Source organism: Dichotomopilus funicola, assembly GCF_033296635.1.
Source record: "Dichotomopilus funicola strain CBS 141.50 unplaced genomic scaffold C8A04scaffold_91, whole genome shotgun sequence".
Taxonomy (NCBI): domain Eukaryota; kingdom Fungi; phylum Ascomycota; class Sordariomycetes; order Sordariales; family Chaetomiaceae; genus Dichotomopilus; species Dichotomopilus funicola.
In genome coordinates, this window is record NW_026944112.1 from 1 (window position 1) to 19,193 (window position 19,193).

A 19,193-nucleotide genomic window follows, 5' to 3' on the forward strand; every position below is an offset into this window, starting at 1 on the left:
GGATCAGCCGCCGGATCAGCCACTATGGGGCGGGTGTGGTTATCCTCCTGATAACCCCACCTTTACGGGTAGGATAACCCTACTGTAAAGCCAAATTGAGGAATGTAAAATTGTCAACATTTCTTGTCCCCTCTAAGACCGCCACATATTTACCCCCACTTACCCCATCATTGCTTGCGAAAGGACGCGTCAATTGGCCACTGGATCGGCGGTCAGCTCCACAAGCCACACATTGCTGATCACAGTGGCGCTTCCAGCCACACTTGCATTTCTGAATGCCAGAGGCGAAACAAAACAGGTTGGAGAACCAACCGCAACTCCTTTCGCAGCTATCGCAGCCTGGACATATCGCCCTTGAAACCTGGAATTGCGCTTAAATCAGGAGAGGATGGCGGGAACCTGATTAAAACCGGGAAAAATGAGGTCAGGTGGATATCTCTCATTAGTAGTGAGTGGACGGAAAGTGAGGCATTGGTTCTCGGACCCTCGAACTGCTTCGCCATCGCAGGTAGCATGTGCGGCCGAGGGTGTATTTTTGTTGAATAATTGAGATGAGATCTGCTGGCGGGACTGTGGGGAAAATCGACAACCACGGGCGTAAGCCTCTTGGGGGATCATGAGCCAATGCGACTCGTCGGTTGTTACGTTGTGGAAGCTGAACATCGCAGCGACGAGTAATCGGCCTACATTTTGACGGACAGGGTGGCGATCGAATAACGGCGAAGTCTCATATATCGCTGGCTGCTGTACGGAGTACCGGATTTTTGCCTCCTGGTGTGCTTGCGACTCGCACTCAGGCGCGGGAGCAGCCGCATGAACCTCCAAGCGGCGGAGACCCTGCAGGGGGGGAGGGACCTAAGTGTACTCAGTAGTGTAGTGTGTGTGCTTCAGCTTTCCGGTCCGCGATGTCAACATAGAAGCAAGGAATAAAAAAGAGCAAATACTGAGCGGGAAAGACTGGCGGTCACTCCTGCACTTTGAGCTTCAGAACCCGATGCTCCCGATAAAGGCCGAACAGGGCAGGAGCTGGTCCCGGGCCAAAACCTCCGCCCCTCGACCTCCAGGCGGCACTCCGGGTTGTTTGCACCGCAACGCGAGGGGACGACGGGAGCCACGGTTGCAAAGTTCCCAACTGTTGGCTTGCATCCACGCGGATCGGGCACTCCCAGCCAGGGGTTGTGAAACAAATCCACTCTCACGCCGGTGCGGCGAGGTTTGGTGCAAGTTGGTTTTCTCGGAACTTTAGGTGTTGAGTTGGAGCCAGGTTTTTCCAGTGCGAAGGTCCGCTTCCCAGCAGGGCTGGCGCTAGTTCGGTCCCAGAAAAGCCCTGGTTGAAGATTTTCTCGTCCAGGTCCCCACCTTCCACAATGGCGGTGCGGGGGCAGGAAGGAAGTCGCAACCCAAGCTTTCTTCGATGGAGGGGCGGAAGCGCAACGCCACAACCTTGGCTCTGCTGCTGCGCAAGACAAACGTTAAATCGCCCAAAGCAGTGTGGTTCAACGTAGTAGGTCCGCAGACTTCTGAATCGGAGGCAAGAACGTCCGCTAAACGAGTCTCGATCAGCGGCGGGAAACCCCGTGCTCGGCCTTATAGGGCGGGAAGGAGGTCCCTTCTGAGCCTCCCATACATTGGCGCTATTGGATTACACGACGAGACCCAGCGTCCTAGCCGAGCACGCAAGGAGGCAAGCTGTTGGGCGGATGGTGGGGGGACAGAGCGACGTTTGTGATGCGCGGCGACTGTCTCCCAAAATTCGATTCGGTCCTTGGCGGGCTTGAGCCGGGAAATCCAGACTTGTCAGAGCCGGAAAGGTCAAGTCGCAGATGTCATCAGGTGGGGCAAAATGTTCTCAAGACACGGCGTAACGTTATAATATTCGAGTTACATAGCTATTACAGATCGGGGTGAGATTTGTGACCTTGTCGGTTAACAAATGGGAGAACATGACGCACACACGCTCTGGCAAAACATACATCCAACTACTAATCAGATCGATCCCAACGCTGGGATGTACCTCGATTAGGTACCCTCCAACGCGATGTCTGTGGCCTGGGTGTGGGACCGGAATATGAATGCCCACTGGCGGGAGACAGGCGCAAAGGGCGCTTTGCACCGCCAAGATCTTAGATCTAGGTACGTACCTTGAGTCCACCAGATTTTTATGTACCTGTATCTTCATATAAGAAAAAGGCATCAAAGTGTTCACGGGCGATGAGGCGTCCGGCCCGCAAGCGCGGGTTTGAGGCGAGGCGATCGTCGGTTTTCGGCAACCGAGCCGACAACGTTGCCCCAGGCCGGGGCAGCCGTCGGTAGGCACGGAGGGTACAGTCGATGGCTTTGGTGGGACCGAACCCATGGGAGCTCCTGGCGCGCTGTCGAAGTTGCTTATCCTCGATGGGAGTTACAGGGAAAAAATTGGGGGGTTCGTCCCAAATTCGGCGGGGACCCTTCTCTTTCCTGGCGGCTCCATACGCCCCTTGCAGCCCCAGCCTATCAGCACCTGCAGGAGGGTTATCCGCCCAGGAGCATTTGCTCCGGGCACCTGCTCGGTCTCTTGGTGCTGGGGAAGAGTAAAGAACGATTCGGAGTAGCAGCGAGTTCCGGTGCGATTTTGCTCTTCGCGTGACAGAAAGGAGAGCGAAAATGGCGGGATCGTGGACTGTTGTCAGCCCAAGCCTTCTCCCCCCCCTTCCGTGACCTTGCTTCTTGATGTGCACACCAGGCTTCCAGGTTTTGCCTCTGTCACAAGAGCTCAACGAGGCGTCCAGTGATTCGCAATTATCCGCGCCCAGCTTGCTAGTGGCAACTTCCTCGATCCAGAGGTGCCAAGTCCACGCAGTTGCCCCCAAGCTATACCCCCGGCTTATGGAGCTCTTGATCCGGATCTGGTGCTCCTTCCCCACGACGCACCACACAAGTTACCTAGCTTACTTATAACACGGGGAAAGAAGACTACCGGACATTTTGGCAGAGCAGCCACATCTATTTGACCTGGCCGTCGGGCGAACACCGAAGTGATTCTACATGCGTTCCAGCCACACTTCCGCCGCACCATCCCCCCACCGTCCCACAGCCCAACGGTCCGCCAGCGCACACGCGCTCACCCATCCACCCATACTCGCACACACAACATAGACCGCAACACATAGGGACACCATCATCTCGCACACTTGGAATCACCGCCACATGTCGTCAAACAAGCTCGGAGACCGCCATCACCACGACCGACCTCAACCCACTTACACAACCTCCATCACGCCCACCATCGGACACATCGAGCCCACGGAAAAGAAGAGCCCGCGGAACCGCCGTTGATGTGCACTGAGCATCACAGCAGTGTATGCCCAGCTTGCGGGAAAGACTATCTAGTCTATGTCGAGTTTTGCCAAGCCTTCCGGCCTCCGTTGCTGTACTGTCTCAACGGTACTATCGTGGCTCGCATAGAGATGGAACGAGGGGGGTGTCCGAGCCGAATCTGTCCCAACAGTGCCGCAGGCGGGTGCGCGTTAATGTAGTAGTGAGCGATTGGAATACGAGGATAGAGCGAAAGGGGGTAGCTGGAGGGAAGGGAGGAGGAATAGGGGGAGAAACAGCACCAGCGGTAACAGCAACCGCAGCAACAACGACAGTCTTTGATGGACTACCGTTACCACCACCACTGCCATCAGAACCATCACCGCCGCCGAACCCTTCTATCACCATCCCCACGACCACGGCCCACGGGCACCGCGGCTACGAAGCGCAAGATAACTGCACACCTCAGAGCTTCTGCCCGCCAGGCCCAATCTCAACAACCTGGTCGATCCCCTCGTACTCCGGGACTTCAAAGTCATACTTCCTAGCAATCTCTGGCGCGACAAATCTAGCTCCCGGTGCTAGTCAGCTTTGGACCACCCCTGAAAAAGAGGGAGGTACGGAGAGGAGGGTAGAATTGGGGGAAGCAAAACGAGGTTAGTTACGTACCGCCCTCCAACGAAATGGCGTCCCCGGAAGTGTTTAACGAGCGGTTTCGGTGCCGTCAGGCTAACCAAAACACTAGGGTGGAAGTCACTGCCGACACCAGATTTAGGAGGTCCGTCCTCAATATCCCAGGATGATGGCGCGTCGACCGACGTCACTGTCAGCTTGGTTTCCGACATGGCCTGGATGACGGCTGGAAATGGTTCCCGGACTTCGCCTGAGAAGCTAAATCCTGAACAACAGCAAAGTGCTTACGTTAGCCATAGCGAGTATTCGTACTAGTGCTGCTACGGGAAGGGAATTCGAAGGGAGGATAACGACAAGATGTTTAAGAAAGGGTGGAAAGAGGGGGCGCTGCGCGCACCAAATATCGCATCAACGATGTGGTCTGTTGACTGAAGGGCGGTCGGGAAGTCATCCACGAATGGAATGTTTAGATCCTCAAGTTGTTTGGCAAGTCGCTACGTACACGAATCAGCGACCTCGCCCATCACAGGAGAGGCTTGGGGGCAGCGAAGAGGGAGAAAATGGAGCGGTCAGCAGGTCTGGCCGACAGGAAGGCAACAGCAAGTACACGAAACGCTGATAACGAGCGTCCGGCTCAGTGTCTGTAGAAATCTTGACATCCGCCGTAAAGGCTAATAAAAGATAACTTCACCAGACACCCTTGCTTGCGCCGCAAAGCCAAGATTCAGGGGTTGCCCCTAACGAGTTAAAGTTTGGGATCCCGTCCTGGAGAGGCAAAACATAAGAGGCCGAGGTCAATCCATACCTGATACAAGTCGTTCTTCGGTCGTTTTGGATAGTATACGCTTGGCTGGTAGCCGTAGTGGCGGAGATGGCGGGCCGCGACCAAGCCGTCACCCCCTGAATGGTAGTGTCCCCTTGGTGAGCGCAGGCATTGACTATGACCGATTCGGCCAAAAGTAAACAAATTGCTCTCCAGCTCACCTACCATTATTGCCAGGCCCGACGGCTACCAAAACCCGCTTCCCCTTTTCGATAGGATGGACACGATAAACTAGATCATTTTAGTGAAGGGGAGGAAGAAGTAAAGGGTGGAAAATAGAGAATAAAGAGCTCCACCGCCCCTACATAAATAACTGACCTGCCTGAGAGACGGACAAGCCGGCGAGTTCCATGAGCTGATCGATGGAGAACGCGCCGGTGCTCATCAACTCTTTGTCCAACGCCGCCGCGGCCTTTGCCGAGAGTGTCTTGGTATTGGAGTGTCAGAAAGTGACGCCCTACTCGGCAACGCCCGAATTCTTTTGTCCTTCCGTCTCTAAAATCGGGATTCCGAACACCCGAACACCGTTCGAGGTCTCTTTTTACGCACCTTGAGCGCCATAGAGCTAGTTTGTTACCACTGCCCGACTCTAAAGGCGGGACCACGGGTAAAAGAAAGCCAGATTGTGGGATTTATGAAAGGGCGAGAAACTTAGGCGCAACAGTGACCAACAAAATAACCTCAGTCCCGGGCAATTGTAGTGAAAAGGAAAAGCGAGAGGAGGGGGGGATTGACATCATCGAGCAGTGGGCAGCTCGCTTGGTTGCCAACTTGCCGGTTTGGGAAGCCTTTTGACTTTGGCCAGGGCGTTTCAGAGTGTGAGCAGATTTGATTGGATGGTATGAATGCCAAGACGGGAAGGTGGGGTCAAGCGCAACTGAAATCAGGGCATGGCCCGTGCATCATGAAATTGATCTTCGAACTTTCGCGGGCTTAACGAATGTCAAAGTCCAGCAAGAAATCCAAGACAAAAAGCCACCGCCCTCACCAACCAGTGTACAGACGAAACTCCAATCTCTCTCGCCCCTCTACGGTCTCCATCGGAAAATGGTGGTGAAGATTCGGCTCGCGCGCTTCGGGCGTACGAATGCGCCCTTCTACAACATCGTTGTCGCCCATGCCCGGTACATGCCTCTCCCACGACAGAACCCCTCCTCCTCAGCCCCTCCCTGGTCCAACTCTTGAGATCGCATAGTTGGGTCGCTAATACAAACGTCTTCGTTACCAAACACAGGACCGCTCGCAACAGCCGACCTCTCGAGGTGATTGGCACCTACGACCCAATCCCCAAAACCGACCTCTACGACACCTCTGGCAAGTTGCACAAGGACATCAAGCTCGACATTACGAGAGCCAAGTACTGGGTCGGTGTGGGTGCGCAACCGACAGACACCGTGTGGCGGTTACTCTCATTGGTAAGCACCGTACTACCGAGGCGCAGTCACTGGACAGTTTGGCTTGAAGGGACAGACGAATAATGAGAACTGACGGAGGGCGGTCCATCAGGTTGGCATTCTCCCACCCAAGTATCGACCAGCAGGCGGCGAGAAAACGGACACACCAAAACCAAGTCAGAGCCAATAAAACAAGATGTTTGACATAGCACCATGGAAGGGGCACAAGGGAAGGAAACAAAAGAACATCTTGACTCCAGTCCAACACGATCTACAAGAGAGGTTACGACATATACGAAGGCATTATTGGGAAAATCCCTCGTTGGGAAAGAGCCGGGTCATTGGATGGCTGTACGATATGGATGTATGCCCGGTGAGACGAGGACAACCTTCCCGAAGCTAAACCAGGCCTGGGGCCTTGCGCCCGGCTGCAAATTCAAAGCTCCAGACTCCTCGCGTGGCAATCGTCAGTGCACGAGTAGTGCATACCAATTCCTACAAACAACATGAAAGGGGCAACGGAGGAGGAAACAAGATGTACGACGGGGTCGGAAGATGACACGAAGCCGAGGGCAACTAGTTAGAGAACGGAATGCAAAAGGAATGGGGGATGAGATATATGTAACCACATCAATTGACTGTCCAGGGCCTATTTACGTACATCTTGCGAAACAAATAACAAACCAAAACCAGATACGCCCTGCTCCGCCCCTAGACTCCGAGCTATGACCCAATATCTCCCCATTTGCCTGGCACCCACGAGATTGTCCCAACGTCTCTCAATCAACCGTACGTCTATGCCCCTTGTTTATATAACCGCAAAAATGACCAGAACCTTGCGAGCCTTACCAAATAAGGGACAGCGGTTCTCTCGTCCAACAGCCAGGCCGAGCCGGCCGCTCAATCCCATGTCCTCTTTCTCTTGTGCGTCGTCGCTCATTTCGAAAAGAAAGCGTTCGTCCCCAAACACACCACCATGACACACACACCGTACATGGACAAGCAAAGTGACAGCTTCCGCAGCAGGCCGGTGTCTAGGTGTTCCAAATCCCATCTCCACTTGCGTCTCCACCGCCAGATGCCCCGCCCCCCGCTCCCTGTCGCTTTCCCCCTCGATCGAGGTCGGCCTGATCCCGCGCTACTGCTCGCCGTCGACCGCAGGCTGGCGACACTAGGCGCCAGCAACCCCGAGCCAACAACCGCCTCATCATCCTCATCCTCATCGTTCGCATCACGATCGTCCTGGACATCCAGCCCGGCATCATCGTCCTCCTTGGAAAGGCGTTGGTGGTAGGTACTATCCGGATCACTAATCTTGTAGTAAAACAGGCCCGGGAGAATAAACGAGATAGCCGTGGACCCCGTGCTTCCAACATATGCCAACACACGATCCAGTGTGCTAACATGCAGGGCTGTGACATAGCTCAGCACGAGGATCGTGCTGGTGATGAGGGCGAAACGCATCTCTGACATGGCTGCGGCGGGACTACCATGGCTGTCGAGGGCAGGCGGTGACGGCGCAGCGGGGCTGCTAGAAGAAGGCAGCAAAGGTTGATGGCCACTGGCCGGACCCGTAGCACGGGATGGGCTAGTGGATCGCGAGTTGTTGCCAGGGCGCCAGCGGAGCACAGCATCGATCGAGGCGCGACAAGGATGGATTTGAAGTGGAATGCTGAATGTCACAAGCGCAACGATGGCTGCCTTGGCGATAGTCGAGGCGATGGAAGGGGGGTCTAGGACGTTGCGTTAGGGGGACGAAACGAGCTGAGAAGGGGCAAGGAGGCCACTTACACATGCCAACAATGTTCCCTTTGACCGCGTTACCAAAAGTAAGATAGCCAGTGATAGCGACTAGGATGTAGACCGATGCCGCGGAGCCAATGCTCGAGACAATGACACCCACGATGCTGCCCGGGGAGTTATCCTTGATCTCGTTCACAATCGAGAACATCTGAGACAAACGGTTAGCAATCTAGCATCTGTGGGCAGGAAAACCGGTATCCTACATTCTGGTGGCACGTGTAGGCAAAGATGACAACCGGTAACGTCCTCAACGCAGCAGCCGGGCCCTCCCATGTGATAATGCGAATATCCCGATCATTCGGAATTTCGTCGGCGGCAAAGTGATACACCACCAGCAGGATCAAGTACCCAATGGCGAGAAGCGCCACCATGCTCGTGTACTTGAGCGAGTCTAACCTCTTGGGAAAACTCAGCGGGATAATGAAGAGCACAAAGAAGACCGTGATCCAAAACCGGCGATCATCCAAAAACGACAGCCCCGAGTCGATACTCCCAAACGCCTCGGCAACCCCAGGCATCAGGTCTCCAATGATGATCATGTAGGAAACGCCCACCCCGAAGCACTTTATTGCAATGGCAGCATCAAACACAACGGCGGCGTTCGGGTAGGTAATCTGGGACAGCGCGAAAAAGGACGACGTGCCCCTGTCGAGGTACCGAGCGCAGCGGCCCTGAAGGTACAGGCCAAAAGCCGAGGTGAGGCCACACCACACAATCAACAGCACGCCTAGCATGACACCGAAGTGGGACATGGCTGCGGGCATGGCGAGGGTTCCGGCACCGACAACTGAAGAGGTGTGTTAGGGCATATAATATCTTCTGGTTTTCCTGTTTATTCCTCCTCGACACGAAACGTACTGGTGTTCAGAAGGTTGATGTTGCTGCTCAGCATGGAGGCGTGGCCGCCCCCAAGCTTAGGGTTGCGGGATCGGCGTGGACTAAAGTCAAATGTCCCGTCAGCTCTGGTATCTCCCTCCGTATCTCATTCACTCTAAGTGGAAAAGCATACTGCGCCATGTCTTCGCCGCTGGCCTCTTCCGTCGCCGTGCCAGACCCTACAGTTTGGTACCCCGTCATCGAGCCCTCTTGTGGGCTCCGTAGGCGGCCGGAAATCTACGGATGTGGAGAAAGAGGAGGGGACCGGAGGGATGGGGAACTCAGGTCGCTTCGATCCGCTTCTTTATACACCGATGGTTACCGCCATGGACAAACAACCTGCCTTCCCCTGATGGCGAATACCCAAAGAGGCAGGAAGAGTCGAGTCGGTCGATCGATCGCCGCGGTCGTGGTGCACCGAGTATCCAAGCGAGCGTCAGGTGCTGGACGGGCAGTCGTATCGAGGGCGCCAAAAGGCTATTTCAGAGGTGTTTGAATTGGGTCGTGCTGTAGATGTACACGTGTAGATAGAGGCCGTTGGGAAATGGTTCGATCGCACAATGCAATTCCCAATTCTTTGGTGCTGATTGCAAGATTGGGGACTCCTGGCCAGATGAGGCGTGTCCCGGGCCAAGACAGAAGTGGGGCTTACTAGCCCAACTCGGAATAATGCCCCACTCTTCCCCTGCAGCTTGGCATGGGTTTCCCACCTGAACAAGGAACCTGTTCAACCTGTTCCTCAAAGTTCTGCGCACTGTATCCTGCACCCTCTCCACTTATTAAATACTTAGTGCGAATTCCCAATTCACACGGTCTCTCTTCTCCCACCACACAACCCCAACCAAGCCGACACTTACACCAGAAAAGATGAAGACCTGCCGGTATAATGGCTGCGTTGTGGTCGCTGAGGATGAAGGCTCTCTGAAGTGAGTTTAACCACGTGGCAATCGTCCAATTCCCTTAGCGGTGTCCCTAATCTTTTGTGCAGGGAGCATGTTCAGTCCACCCACCAGCCAAACCCGCAAGAACCCCAGGAACTGGTCTGTAATGAGTGTGGAAAAGTCCTGAGCACTCACAAAAGCTTAAAAAGACACATGAATGGTCACGCCCATCCAAACGAATTCCGTTGCCCTTTTCCCGAATGTGTGGAACTGGGATACGATCGGGGAGACAAATTGGGAAACCACATAGTGTCAAAGCATATGCAAGAAATCTGTGAAGCTGTTCCATTCTGTACGTGCCAACCTGTGCTCATGGAAAGCACAAATCTTCCTCGCGGGCAGTTACTTACGTTAACCCATATAGATCGCCGCCACCAGGGTGTAGCGAACATGAACCAGCCTATCAACCAGCCTATCCACCAAGTCCCAGGTATCTATGCTGGCCAAACAGTCCACCGCCACTGGGGTGCACAATCCGCCAACAAACCTGCCGATCAGCTGGCTAATAGGCCCGGCCTTAATGCCGCGAGCATTCCTGGCTACTCACATGCTCACAAACACATCAACCAAGACCTGGGTACCCGTCAAGCGTTCAACAACTTCCTTGAGGCCCAAGTTCAAGTAGGCCCTCGTTGCATGGAGTTCCCTGAGGAGGGTGATCAGCCTGACAGTAACTTGGCTGGATTGGGCTGTGAGGGGCTTGGATCGCAAGGGGGGCATTATTCACGAAGGGCACATGGTTCGCGAAGGGGGTATCTTCGCGAGAGGGGGTCATGGTCCGTGATTAGGAAAAAGGTATCTGGGAAGCATGGGCATGAGGTACAACAACGCACCTAGCTTAGAGAAATGCATCACGTGTGATCGAGCACCTTCCTTGTAAAGATTCATCTCCACCTTACATATTGACTTATCATCCTATGGTCTTTATTTTCTGATTCTGCTTGCACCAATTATGATGATGTTTATAATCAAAGCCAGGCATGATGTGATAAGGACGATGTTAGTCAATCAGGATCAACCAATTGCTTGAGTATCGAAATGCTTGGCTTTCTACTTTATTATAATTAAATTCGATTCCCAGGTAAAATCAACCAGTATCCCAAAGCTCCTAATACCACATAAACGCTGCCACTGCCGGGTATACGAGCTCGAATTAATGATGCACAATCACTCCCAGCTGCTAGTTTATGGAACGACTACGAAGTGCGCTCATGTCAAAGGCCTTTTCTTTTTCCACTGGATAGTTTCTAGGAAATTAGACAAACCATCGAGTTTGCTAAGTAGGTGACGCCGTCCATCTTTTCATCTAAAATTGATTCTAAAGATTTGGGGTATGGGAAGAAGTGACTGAGAAATAAAAAATTCAGGAAGAGACAAGACGCAAGATCACATTCTCACCGAGCGGCTATATCATATATTTCCTTGATATACCACTAGCTTGCTACTGCTCCCATCAACTTGCCTCACAGCAAACCGGCCTTGAGTCCTTACAGTCTTCTAGACCCTCTCTGCTCTCACAGATTCCCCATCTATCCTCAGCGGGTAGCTGCATTATCCCCTTGCTCCCCGTTCTCTTGATCGGCCGGCAGTTCACCGGCAGAGCTATCGCCGATCTCAGTTGCACCTGTGTACATGTCCAGTATCTGGTCAGCAAAGGCCTACACGTTGTCTTGCAGAAATTCATATGCTGTTCAAAGTTCTTTTTCTTCTTTTTTTTCCCTTTTATTCCTTGTGCAATTACCATTCTTTGGTATTTTCATTCTCACATCAATGCCATTTCAGATATCTCTCCCATTTGTGTCTTTCCGAGGTTGAAGCTTGGATGATACTAACCGGAAGCAATAAGTTCTTTCAGGCGTCCTTCATGGGCACCTACAACATGGGTGCCGTACTGATCTCTTCGAAAAAACCCTCGGTTGCAAAAAGGGCAACGATACCGGTTCGGGTCCTCATGCCGAACCCTGTGTGTACGCAGGGTCGAGGGACTCTTGGTCTTCGTCCCACAATCTTGGCACGCCAGCTTGTTATGCTGGTGTGCGACCTGGACATGTGCGCTGCAACGCGAGTGTCAGTGCGAAGAAGTGGTGCACGGTTCCTGTCCCAATTGGGAAATCTTTCAAGGTCGGGTCAATACTTACGACAACGAAACGTTATCTTCAGCTTCCTCGCCGCAATCGGGGTATTTACACTTGAGAGGCATTGTTCTGTTGCGGATTTGGTATATGCCAGAGTAGGTAATCTTCGAACGGGTGTTAAAATGCGATGTTCGTCCGCAGCGGATGGGAGGTCGTTGGGATTCGCGTGCCAAAGGTGATGACCGCATTAGGTGGATAATGAACGCTTTCACCTAACCGCATAAGGCTCACTGTTCCCTGCTTGGTTGAATCCTCCTCCAATTTCTCAATTCTTCCATAGTCACCTGAGTGTAAACCTTCCAGCCCGCACAAGTTAGGTCGGTACCTACCTGATTGTTCTTTGTTTTGATTGGCCCCACATTGACACAATTACCCAATTCAGGTGTTCAGACATATCACTCCTCGAAAGCTGCTCCACCCAACTTTCCCACGCGACAACCTAGCATTAAAGGACAAAACACAATCCAGCAATTGACCGCAAATCGCTTATATCATGGACAATACTCTCGACCAGACAACACTTGGGACCATCTCCTTGCTGGAGTCGCGCGTCCAGCGGATTGAGCATATTATCTATGGCTCGGCCGGCCCAACAACGCATCAACCACAGGACTCCGCCGTGAGGTCCCTTGCTGAACTTGAGCGCCGCTTCAACCAGCTCCAGCGCCACTTTCGCGTCTATCGCGAGATCCTACAAATATGTACGCCTACAGCATCCACCACTCCCATCTCCCACCACTGTATTTTACCAATCGGTCCATTAACCTGATCTGTCCACTTCCCAATAGACGAATCCCACCCTTCTCTTTTCCAAGGCGCCTCCGCGACGACCTCCCCCAACGCCCTCCCGCCCACCCAACTCTCCCCCGAAGCCGTGTGCGAGACCGTCCTCGCGTACGCCACCGCCTTCCCCACTATCGCCTCCTCCTTAACCGCCGCGACCGCCGACACGCCGATTCCCGACGCGAAGCAGAGCGCCGACCTGGCCGTCCTAGGCCCTCGCATGCGCGGCATCGAGGCCCTGCAGCACGCGCAAGCTGCCGAGATGTCAGAGCTGAGGATACGCAGTGAGAAGGCGGTGCGTGCGTGGTACGAGGGTGGAGTGTTGAGCTATGGGGCCACGCTCGCGAAAATGGAAGGGAGACTAGAGCAGGTGGATCGCGGGATAAGGCGTGTGGAGAGGAGGCGGACGGAAGGGGAGAAGGTGTGACGTGGTTTTTTGGGATTTTTTCTGGGTTTGAAGCTTTTTTACAAAATTATGGGACAAGCACAATGAGTTGCAGTGACGGGACCAGACCAAGGAACCAACGAGGCTTATGGATGATGGACGGCGAACGGGCACAACAGCACCTTGGTTCCGGGTACTGATGGTCCCGGGCGTGAAGCCTATGACGAATGTCCAGACGGTGATACGTTTGAGGGCGTTGTCCAGCAGCTAAGTTGGGATGGGTTTTGGGAGGAGAATCGTCATGGATACCACACCGAACTACCCAAGCCGCGACATCGTCATACACCGCCTCGCGCTCCGAGAAGCCTTGGAATTGGCAATCTATCGTTCATTGCGGTGTCGTCAGGCTGGGTATTCCGGGTTAGATGGCAAGGAACCCGGAGCTTCTAAGCAGTCGAGGGGCTGGGATGGTGATCCTCGGGACGCACTACACCAATTCCTGTAATTCTTATGATGCCGTCGAGGCCCGGAGAGCGGCAGCATGGCACACCCCCCTCGACGCCGGCATTGAGAGACGGATCCGTTTTCAAGACCTACGAATTGTTACCTGACATGGAAGTACAAGCTGTCGGCTCAGTAAGCCGGATTATAAACTGTGCTTGATGATATCTACAATATATAGTGTGCTCCCTAACCGTTTTATGCTTTGTAGCCGTGGCCTCGGGGTAGACGCCTGAACCTTTCTCAAATTTGTCAAACGCCGGCCGTCGAACCGCCATGGTAGATAGATACTTGGTCAAGGTTAACCCCGAGCTGTTGAGCTGTTGTCAAGCGGGACGAGTTTAGTTGTAAAGTGTGTAATTAGGTAGGGGCAATGAACGTTAACTAGGTAACTACATACTACCTAGTATTGCAGTGATACGTGGACGGGATTTACCATGTAAGTGTATCGGTGAAGCTCAGGTCTAACGGAATTTGACGAATGGAATACGTAACGGGAAACTGGCGAAAAAAAGGAGATTCTTTTCTTGTGTTTCGTATGGATCTGTAATTACCACATCGCGCTGATGAAAGCGGCTGCGCCACTGATATTGCCTACACGGCCTAGTTATTGCTCTTTCTAATAATTGATCCTTCTAATTTCTTCAAGGCTCTCTTGATAATGGTCCAAGTTAAGGGGTTTGGACGGACAAGAGTAGGCGACCTAGTAGAAACGGTTTTCCCCCTTTTAGGAAGACCAACCCACCGGAATGCTTTACTTTCATCGGACGATGGCACAGGATTATGCGTACCGGCTTCAGGTTTCCTTTTCCCCAAACAGACATGCCTTAGTTCTGACTGCTGGTCCTAGCAACGCGCTTGTCTCGGGTCGCGGGGATTGCGGCCGGCCAGTGGCCGTGACCAACGCGACCTGCGGGCCGGTGGTCGTTCCCGTCACGGCGTTCCAAGGGTAGGTATATATCAGATTCTGAACCGCACCCAGCACCCAACGTCACGGTGAGAAATGTGACGATGTGGGGGCCGGTGAACGGGAGCTCTGTGCTATGTAATGCTGTCTGTGTAAGTACCGTTTGGAGAGAAACCGTTGCGGTGCGGGTACTTGCGGCGATATAGGTAGATATGTTGGCGCTTGCGCTTGCGGATGCGGATGCGGATGCGGACTAGACACCCAGACATGCCGCCTTTTAACTCCTCGTCTTCGCCGACAAAAAGAAGACTACGGCAGGACGCAGAATACGGCAGGATTACGGATACTGGGACGCTCGTTGAGGTCCTGCAGTTTTCCGAATTATGCATGATTGATGGCACCCGGCGGTTTAATTTAGGAACACTCTAGGCAATCTAGGCTGCGAGGGGTCTTCAGCCAAGGATATGCCAAATCTTGCCTCCGAGTGGGTGATGAATTCACTCACATAGTGCTTTGCAGTCGGATTCGGCCTCGTCAATAACTAGCTTCCTTGAGATTTGGTGGGGAGTGTCTTGAATTATGCCAAGACGTCGACTGCATGCAAGAGGGGGTCTGTTGTGTGTCGATCGATTCGATAAAGTTGTCCGCGATCAGCTCTCCCGAACGAAGGCCTGTTATGGCCGATACACACACCACATCCGCAAATAATTCCCCGCCTTGTTTGTTACACTAGTTAGTCGTAGTCTTTATTTGGGTGCTCCCCACAGTCTCTAATGGACGTGAGCGTTACGAAACAGTCGACCGCCAGCCTACCTACCTTAGTTGAGGCTTGCCTCGGCATCAATCGAGCATAAGTCGACATAGTTGTGTCAAAAATGAGCACGACCACCGCATGCAGCACTGACAACTACCCCTTTCTCCTTGAAGATCGCGCGATGCCCGTGTCACCTGTCGACCGAGCTCCTCGGGACGGTGTTTCGAGAACAACGCGACAACCCCATCTCCAGTCAGTTGGCGCGATTCGGTGGAGCCTGTGCAACTTTGAAACAGCTAAGCGAAGGTCATGTCGACGGGATTCCGCCCGCCAAGGATCCAGGGGCCAGGGTCGGAGCAAGGGTAAGGGGCAACCGCCAGGAACGGAACAAACCACGCAAGGTCGGGTGGATTTCAACCCAATCAAGGACAGCACTCGCGGCGGTTTGCTAGCAATATGCAACCGCGGCAGCGAACGAAATCCTGTGGGGTGCCAGTCATTTCAAACTTTTGGGTGCAGTCGCAGGGACTTCATCAGACCGAAAGGCTCTCATCGAAAAGCGCATCCATCGGTCCCTGTTTCAGTATCAGTTCGCTGTAGTGCGTTGTTTCGACCTCGCGTTGCGCATGTTCCGATGGTAGGTTTTCCACGGATGTGATGTTGGCCGCTTGCGCCCGTGAGCGAGCTGTCAACGGCCGTGTTTCTTGTTTGCTTGTCTTTCTCGCCTCCACAACCCGCTTCAAATCCCGGCCGCCACGAATTGAGACATTGCGCTGCGCTCCGCGCTGAACAGATGGCGACCACGGACAAGAACGAGCTACCCTCCGCATAGCAAGATTCATTTTTTGCCCCAAGCCAGCCGCTCTCAGGCAGCCGGGATGCAGGCTTCCAGGCAGTGCTTGCTGACATGGAGGTACGGACTTGCACCAGCAGGGTCGCGAGGTGGTATTTGTTCATTTGGTTGCAAGATTCGAGATTCGCATCGGTGCTTGGGAAAGAGAAGAAAATGAACAAAAATGGGGAAGCCTCAGAAATTCCCCGTCTGCCCTCTAGTACTGGATGAAAATGCACCGGCAAGAATGGAGCGAGTTGCACATTGTAACCTGCAACTTCGAGCGACGGGTTGGATTATCTGTTGTCACACAGCTTGAACTCGTGGGCGTCGCCCAGGTCCAGCCAACAGTGAGGCTTGGCTCCAGGGGCACAGCAGGCGAGACCACGCACGATCCACCCCCTCCTCAGTTTTGCAGATAGGTTGGTCCCATCGTATCCGCCTTCCACCCTGGCTCCCTGGCCTCGGCCACTCAGGTCCTCCCGTTCTTCCCGCTGCGTTGCGCAGCCCCAGTCGCTCTCGGCCTGGCTCTGCGTGCCTCCCTCCCTTCCATCTCGCATTAACCCATTTTACCACCCGCCTGCCTCCTCTTTCCACGGCATTTTTTTTGACTCTTTCGCTTCTTCTCGACGCCTTCCTTTCGCAACGCTGGCACGCCCAACTCCGCCAACGCCAAATTCGGTATCTCCCCTTTTCCTCGACACAACGCGTTCGCATCGATCGATTTGAAGCACGCTGGCGGGCACTGCGGTTGCGACATAGTAGGAAAAAAGGATAAGGGGAAAACATAGGAAACGGAGCAAGCGGTCTATTTTCCGGAAGCCAACAGAGCCAACTTGACGAGGGTCTGGGCATTAGCAGCTATTTTGGACCGACGAACAAACAACGCTTCTAGATACCTTCCAGGAAGCCCCTGGCCTCACCCGTTTTCGTCGGCCTCAATTTCTGCACTCATTCACCACGTTCGTTCGTTTGGGTGGCGCTTTTTTCTTCTTCGACATCATTCGCTTGGCACCGTCGCCGTCGGTTCTTACCCGCGTAACCAAGGCGATCGATCAACACTAGGCCTCAGGAAGCCGCAAAGTTCTCACAGCATCGATCCGAACACTGCGCTCGACCCAGCCCCACCGGACACGTACCGGTCCCCTACAGCGTGCCCCTGAGTTAACAACGCAACGTCCCTAAGCGCCGCCCCTCTATCGGACGACTTGGCTACGTTGCATACACGCCGAGAAGCTCTGCGTCCGTGAATACCGAGCTGCGATTGATATCAGACTGCCGCTACTTCCCGGCCTGTCAACCCCCAAAATCCCGGACTTATGCCTGGTTACGGCTCGGTCCGCTCGCCGTCACTCATGAAAATGGAATACTCTCGGCCCCAACAATATGGTCGCAAACGAATGAGTCTCGGGAATATCGTCGGTGACCCGTTCGCTCTCGCGACCATCTCGATTGCCACGGTGTGTATTTTTGGTTTGGCTAACCCCCCCATTTGGATATCGGTCGCTAATTCACTCGGCGCTAGCTTGCATGGTTCATTTCCTTCATTACCACAATCCTCGCGCACGTCCAGGACCCCACGGGATTTCCACTCTACACGTATTGGTCGTTGGTGTTTTTCCTCGCACTGATCATTGGAATCTTCATTGTGGTCGCCTCGGATAGTACACAAACGTACCATGTTGCGATTGTCGGCTACCTTGGCTGCGGTCTGGTACTTTCGACGTCATCCGTCAACGGTCTGATTCACAATAGCCAAGGTGCCATGGAAGCGTCGGCCGCTGGCTTCATCTTGTTGTCCATGGTTACAGTACGTTTTCATGCCCGCGACGGACCTGAGATTTTGACTAATTGCCCTGATAGATTGTCTGGATCTTTTACTTCGGGTCCGCTCCCTCGGCCGTACCCCGCGCCTACATTGATTCATTTGCCCTGGCCAAGGAGTCGACGTCTACAAACCGGCAAACCATGAATGCCGGCTACGGCACGCGCCGCCCTGAGACCTCAACGTCGGTGCAACCCCCGCAGATGTACACCGCCCAGCTGAATGGCCTCGAGAACCCATCGCCCGTCGGGGGTATGACGTCCACGATGCGCAACTCGGCCAACCCTCCACCTTTCACCGCGGCGCCTGTCCAGAAGGCATCCCCTCCGCCAGCTGCCACCCAAGACGCTGAGATCGTGCCACCGACTGAATACCCATATCGGGCAAAGGCCATTTACAGCTACGAGGCGAACCCCGAGGACGCCAACGAGATCTCTTTCTCCAAGCATGAGATCCTCGAGGTTAGCGACGTCAGCGGCAGGTGGTGGCAAGCACGGAAGGAGAACAACGAGACAGGTATCGCGCCCAGCAATTACCTCATCTTGTTATAGTCTCTTCCAGGGGTCACGAAGGCGTTTTACGGAAATGGGAGCCGTTCTGAGACAGTGATAGCGCCAGAGCAGAACACATGATACCATCGGGATGATTTTCTCTTCATTTTCTTTTCCGCGCGTCTGGACGACGTTTTTTTATATACCCCACTGCCCGACCAACCAAGCCTAGCATCTGAAGATGTACGGCCAGGTCCGCCACACTCGCCTACCTGGGAAGCGGAGTGCCTCGGGGACACGGCATGACCCACTTCGTCGTATGTGGCCGACGAAGGAATACGGTCTATAGACTCAGGTAGGGCGAGAGGGAAATCGGTGCTGCGACGCGCGCCTTGCCGTTGTTTTCGTGTTGGGGATGTATGGACTTGAATTGGCCTGGAACGCGTTGGATGAGGTTTAAAACTGTGTGGTTGTTCTGGGCCGGGCTGTGGGAATGGGGGGTCTAACTGGCTTTGGCTTGGCAGGGGTTTTTCTTGCCCTTTATTTTTTGTGGTCCTTTTGTTTTGCCGGCTCTGTCATTTTTTTACCGTGTTCTTCTACTTCTTGTCACAGAGCCGCTTCTTACTAGGCTGCTGTTGATCTCCCCATGTACCATTTGTGTATGTCACGTTATCCGAGTCCGTGGTTCCCCGCCGGAATACAAACTATTCTCTGATTTTGCAGTCCCATATCCCGCCCTGTTAAAACCGCTTGCTTCTATCCGATTACTGTCTGCTGCTAGTGCGTGGTCTGGTCCGATGACTGACTCGCCGTGCT

The 19,193-nt window shown here is 53.8% G+C and overlaps 6 protein-coding genes across 6 annotated transcripts; 4 read left to right on the forward strand and 2 right to left on the reverse strand.

Annotated features, from left to right (window-relative positions):
• Nucleotides 1-3,314: 3,314 nt before the first annotated feature.
• On the forward strand, nucleotides 3,315-3,515 carry C8A04DRAFT_15396 (uncharacterized protein; the record flags this gene model as incomplete). The annotated part of the gene is made up of 1 exon (XM_062778473.1): nucleotides 3,315-3,515. One exon carries the CDS (start codon nucleotides 3,315-3,317, stop codon nucleotides 3,513-3,515), a length of 201 nt encoding a protein of 66 aa, XP_062633316.1.
• Nucleotides 3,516-3,759: 244 nt separating this feature from the next.
• Nucleotides 3,760-5,311, reverse strand: C8A04DRAFT_40288 (YjeF N-terminal domain-containing protein; the record flags this gene model as incomplete). The annotated part of the gene is made up of 7 exons (XM_062784889.1): nucleotides 3,760-3,862; nucleotides 3,964-4,192; nucleotides 4,325-4,421; nucleotides 4,733-4,827; nucleotides 4,916-4,981; nucleotides 5,069-5,177; nucleotides 5,300-5,311. 7 exons carry the CDS (start codon nucleotides 5,309-5,311, stop codon nucleotides 3,760-3,762), a joined length of 711 nt encoding a protein of 236 aa, XP_062633317.1.
• A 486-nt stretch (nucleotides 5,312-5,797) lies between these two features.
• Nucleotides 5,798-6,334, forward strand: C8A04DRAFT_32520 (Ribosomal protein S16, mitochondrial; the record flags this gene model as incomplete). The annotated part of the gene is made up of 3 exons (XM_062782123.1): nucleotides 5,798-5,874; nucleotides 5,985-6,165; nucleotides 6,257-6,334. 3 exons carry the CDS (start codon nucleotides 5,798-5,800, stop codon nucleotides 6,332-6,334), a joined length of 336 nt encoding a protein of 111 aa, XP_062633318.1.
• A 746-nt stretch (nucleotides 6,335-7,080) lies between these two features.
• Nucleotides 7,081-9,024, reverse strand: C8A04DRAFT_15395 (transmembrane amino acid transporter protein-domain-containing protein; the record flags this gene model as incomplete). Its single annotated transcript, XM_062778472.1, has 6 exons — nucleotides 7,081-7,247; nucleotides 7,287-7,877; nucleotides 7,936-8,095; nucleotides 8,151-8,734; nucleotides 8,806-8,885; nucleotides 8,957-9,024. 6 exons carry the CDS (start codon nucleotides 9,022-9,024, stop codon nucleotides 7,081-7,083), a joined length of 1,650 nt encoding a protein of 549 aa, XP_062633319.1.
• Nucleotides 9,025-12,392: 3,368 nt separating this feature from the next.
• On the forward strand, nucleotides 12,393-13,109 carry C8A04DRAFT_15377 (uncharacterized protein; the record flags this gene model as incomplete). The annotated part of the gene is made up of 2 exons (XM_062778464.1): nucleotides 12,393-12,600; nucleotides 12,688-13,109. 2 exons carry the CDS (start codon nucleotides 12,393-12,395, stop codon nucleotides 13,107-13,109), a joined length of 630 nt encoding a protein of 209 aa, XP_062633320.1.
• Nucleotides 13,110-17,422: 4,313 nt separating this feature from the next.
• Nucleotides 17,423-18,437, forward strand: C8A04DRAFT_15376 (uncharacterized protein; the record flags this gene model as incomplete). Its single annotated transcript, XM_062778463.1, has 3 exons — nucleotides 17,423-17,521; nucleotides 17,587-17,871; nucleotides 17,925-18,437. The coding sequence occupies 3 exons, from the start codon at nucleotides 17,423-17,425 to the stop codon at nucleotides 18,435-18,437; spliced, it is 897 nt and encodes a 298-aa protein (XP_062633321.1).
• Nucleotides 18,438-19,193: the final 756 nt, after the last annotated feature.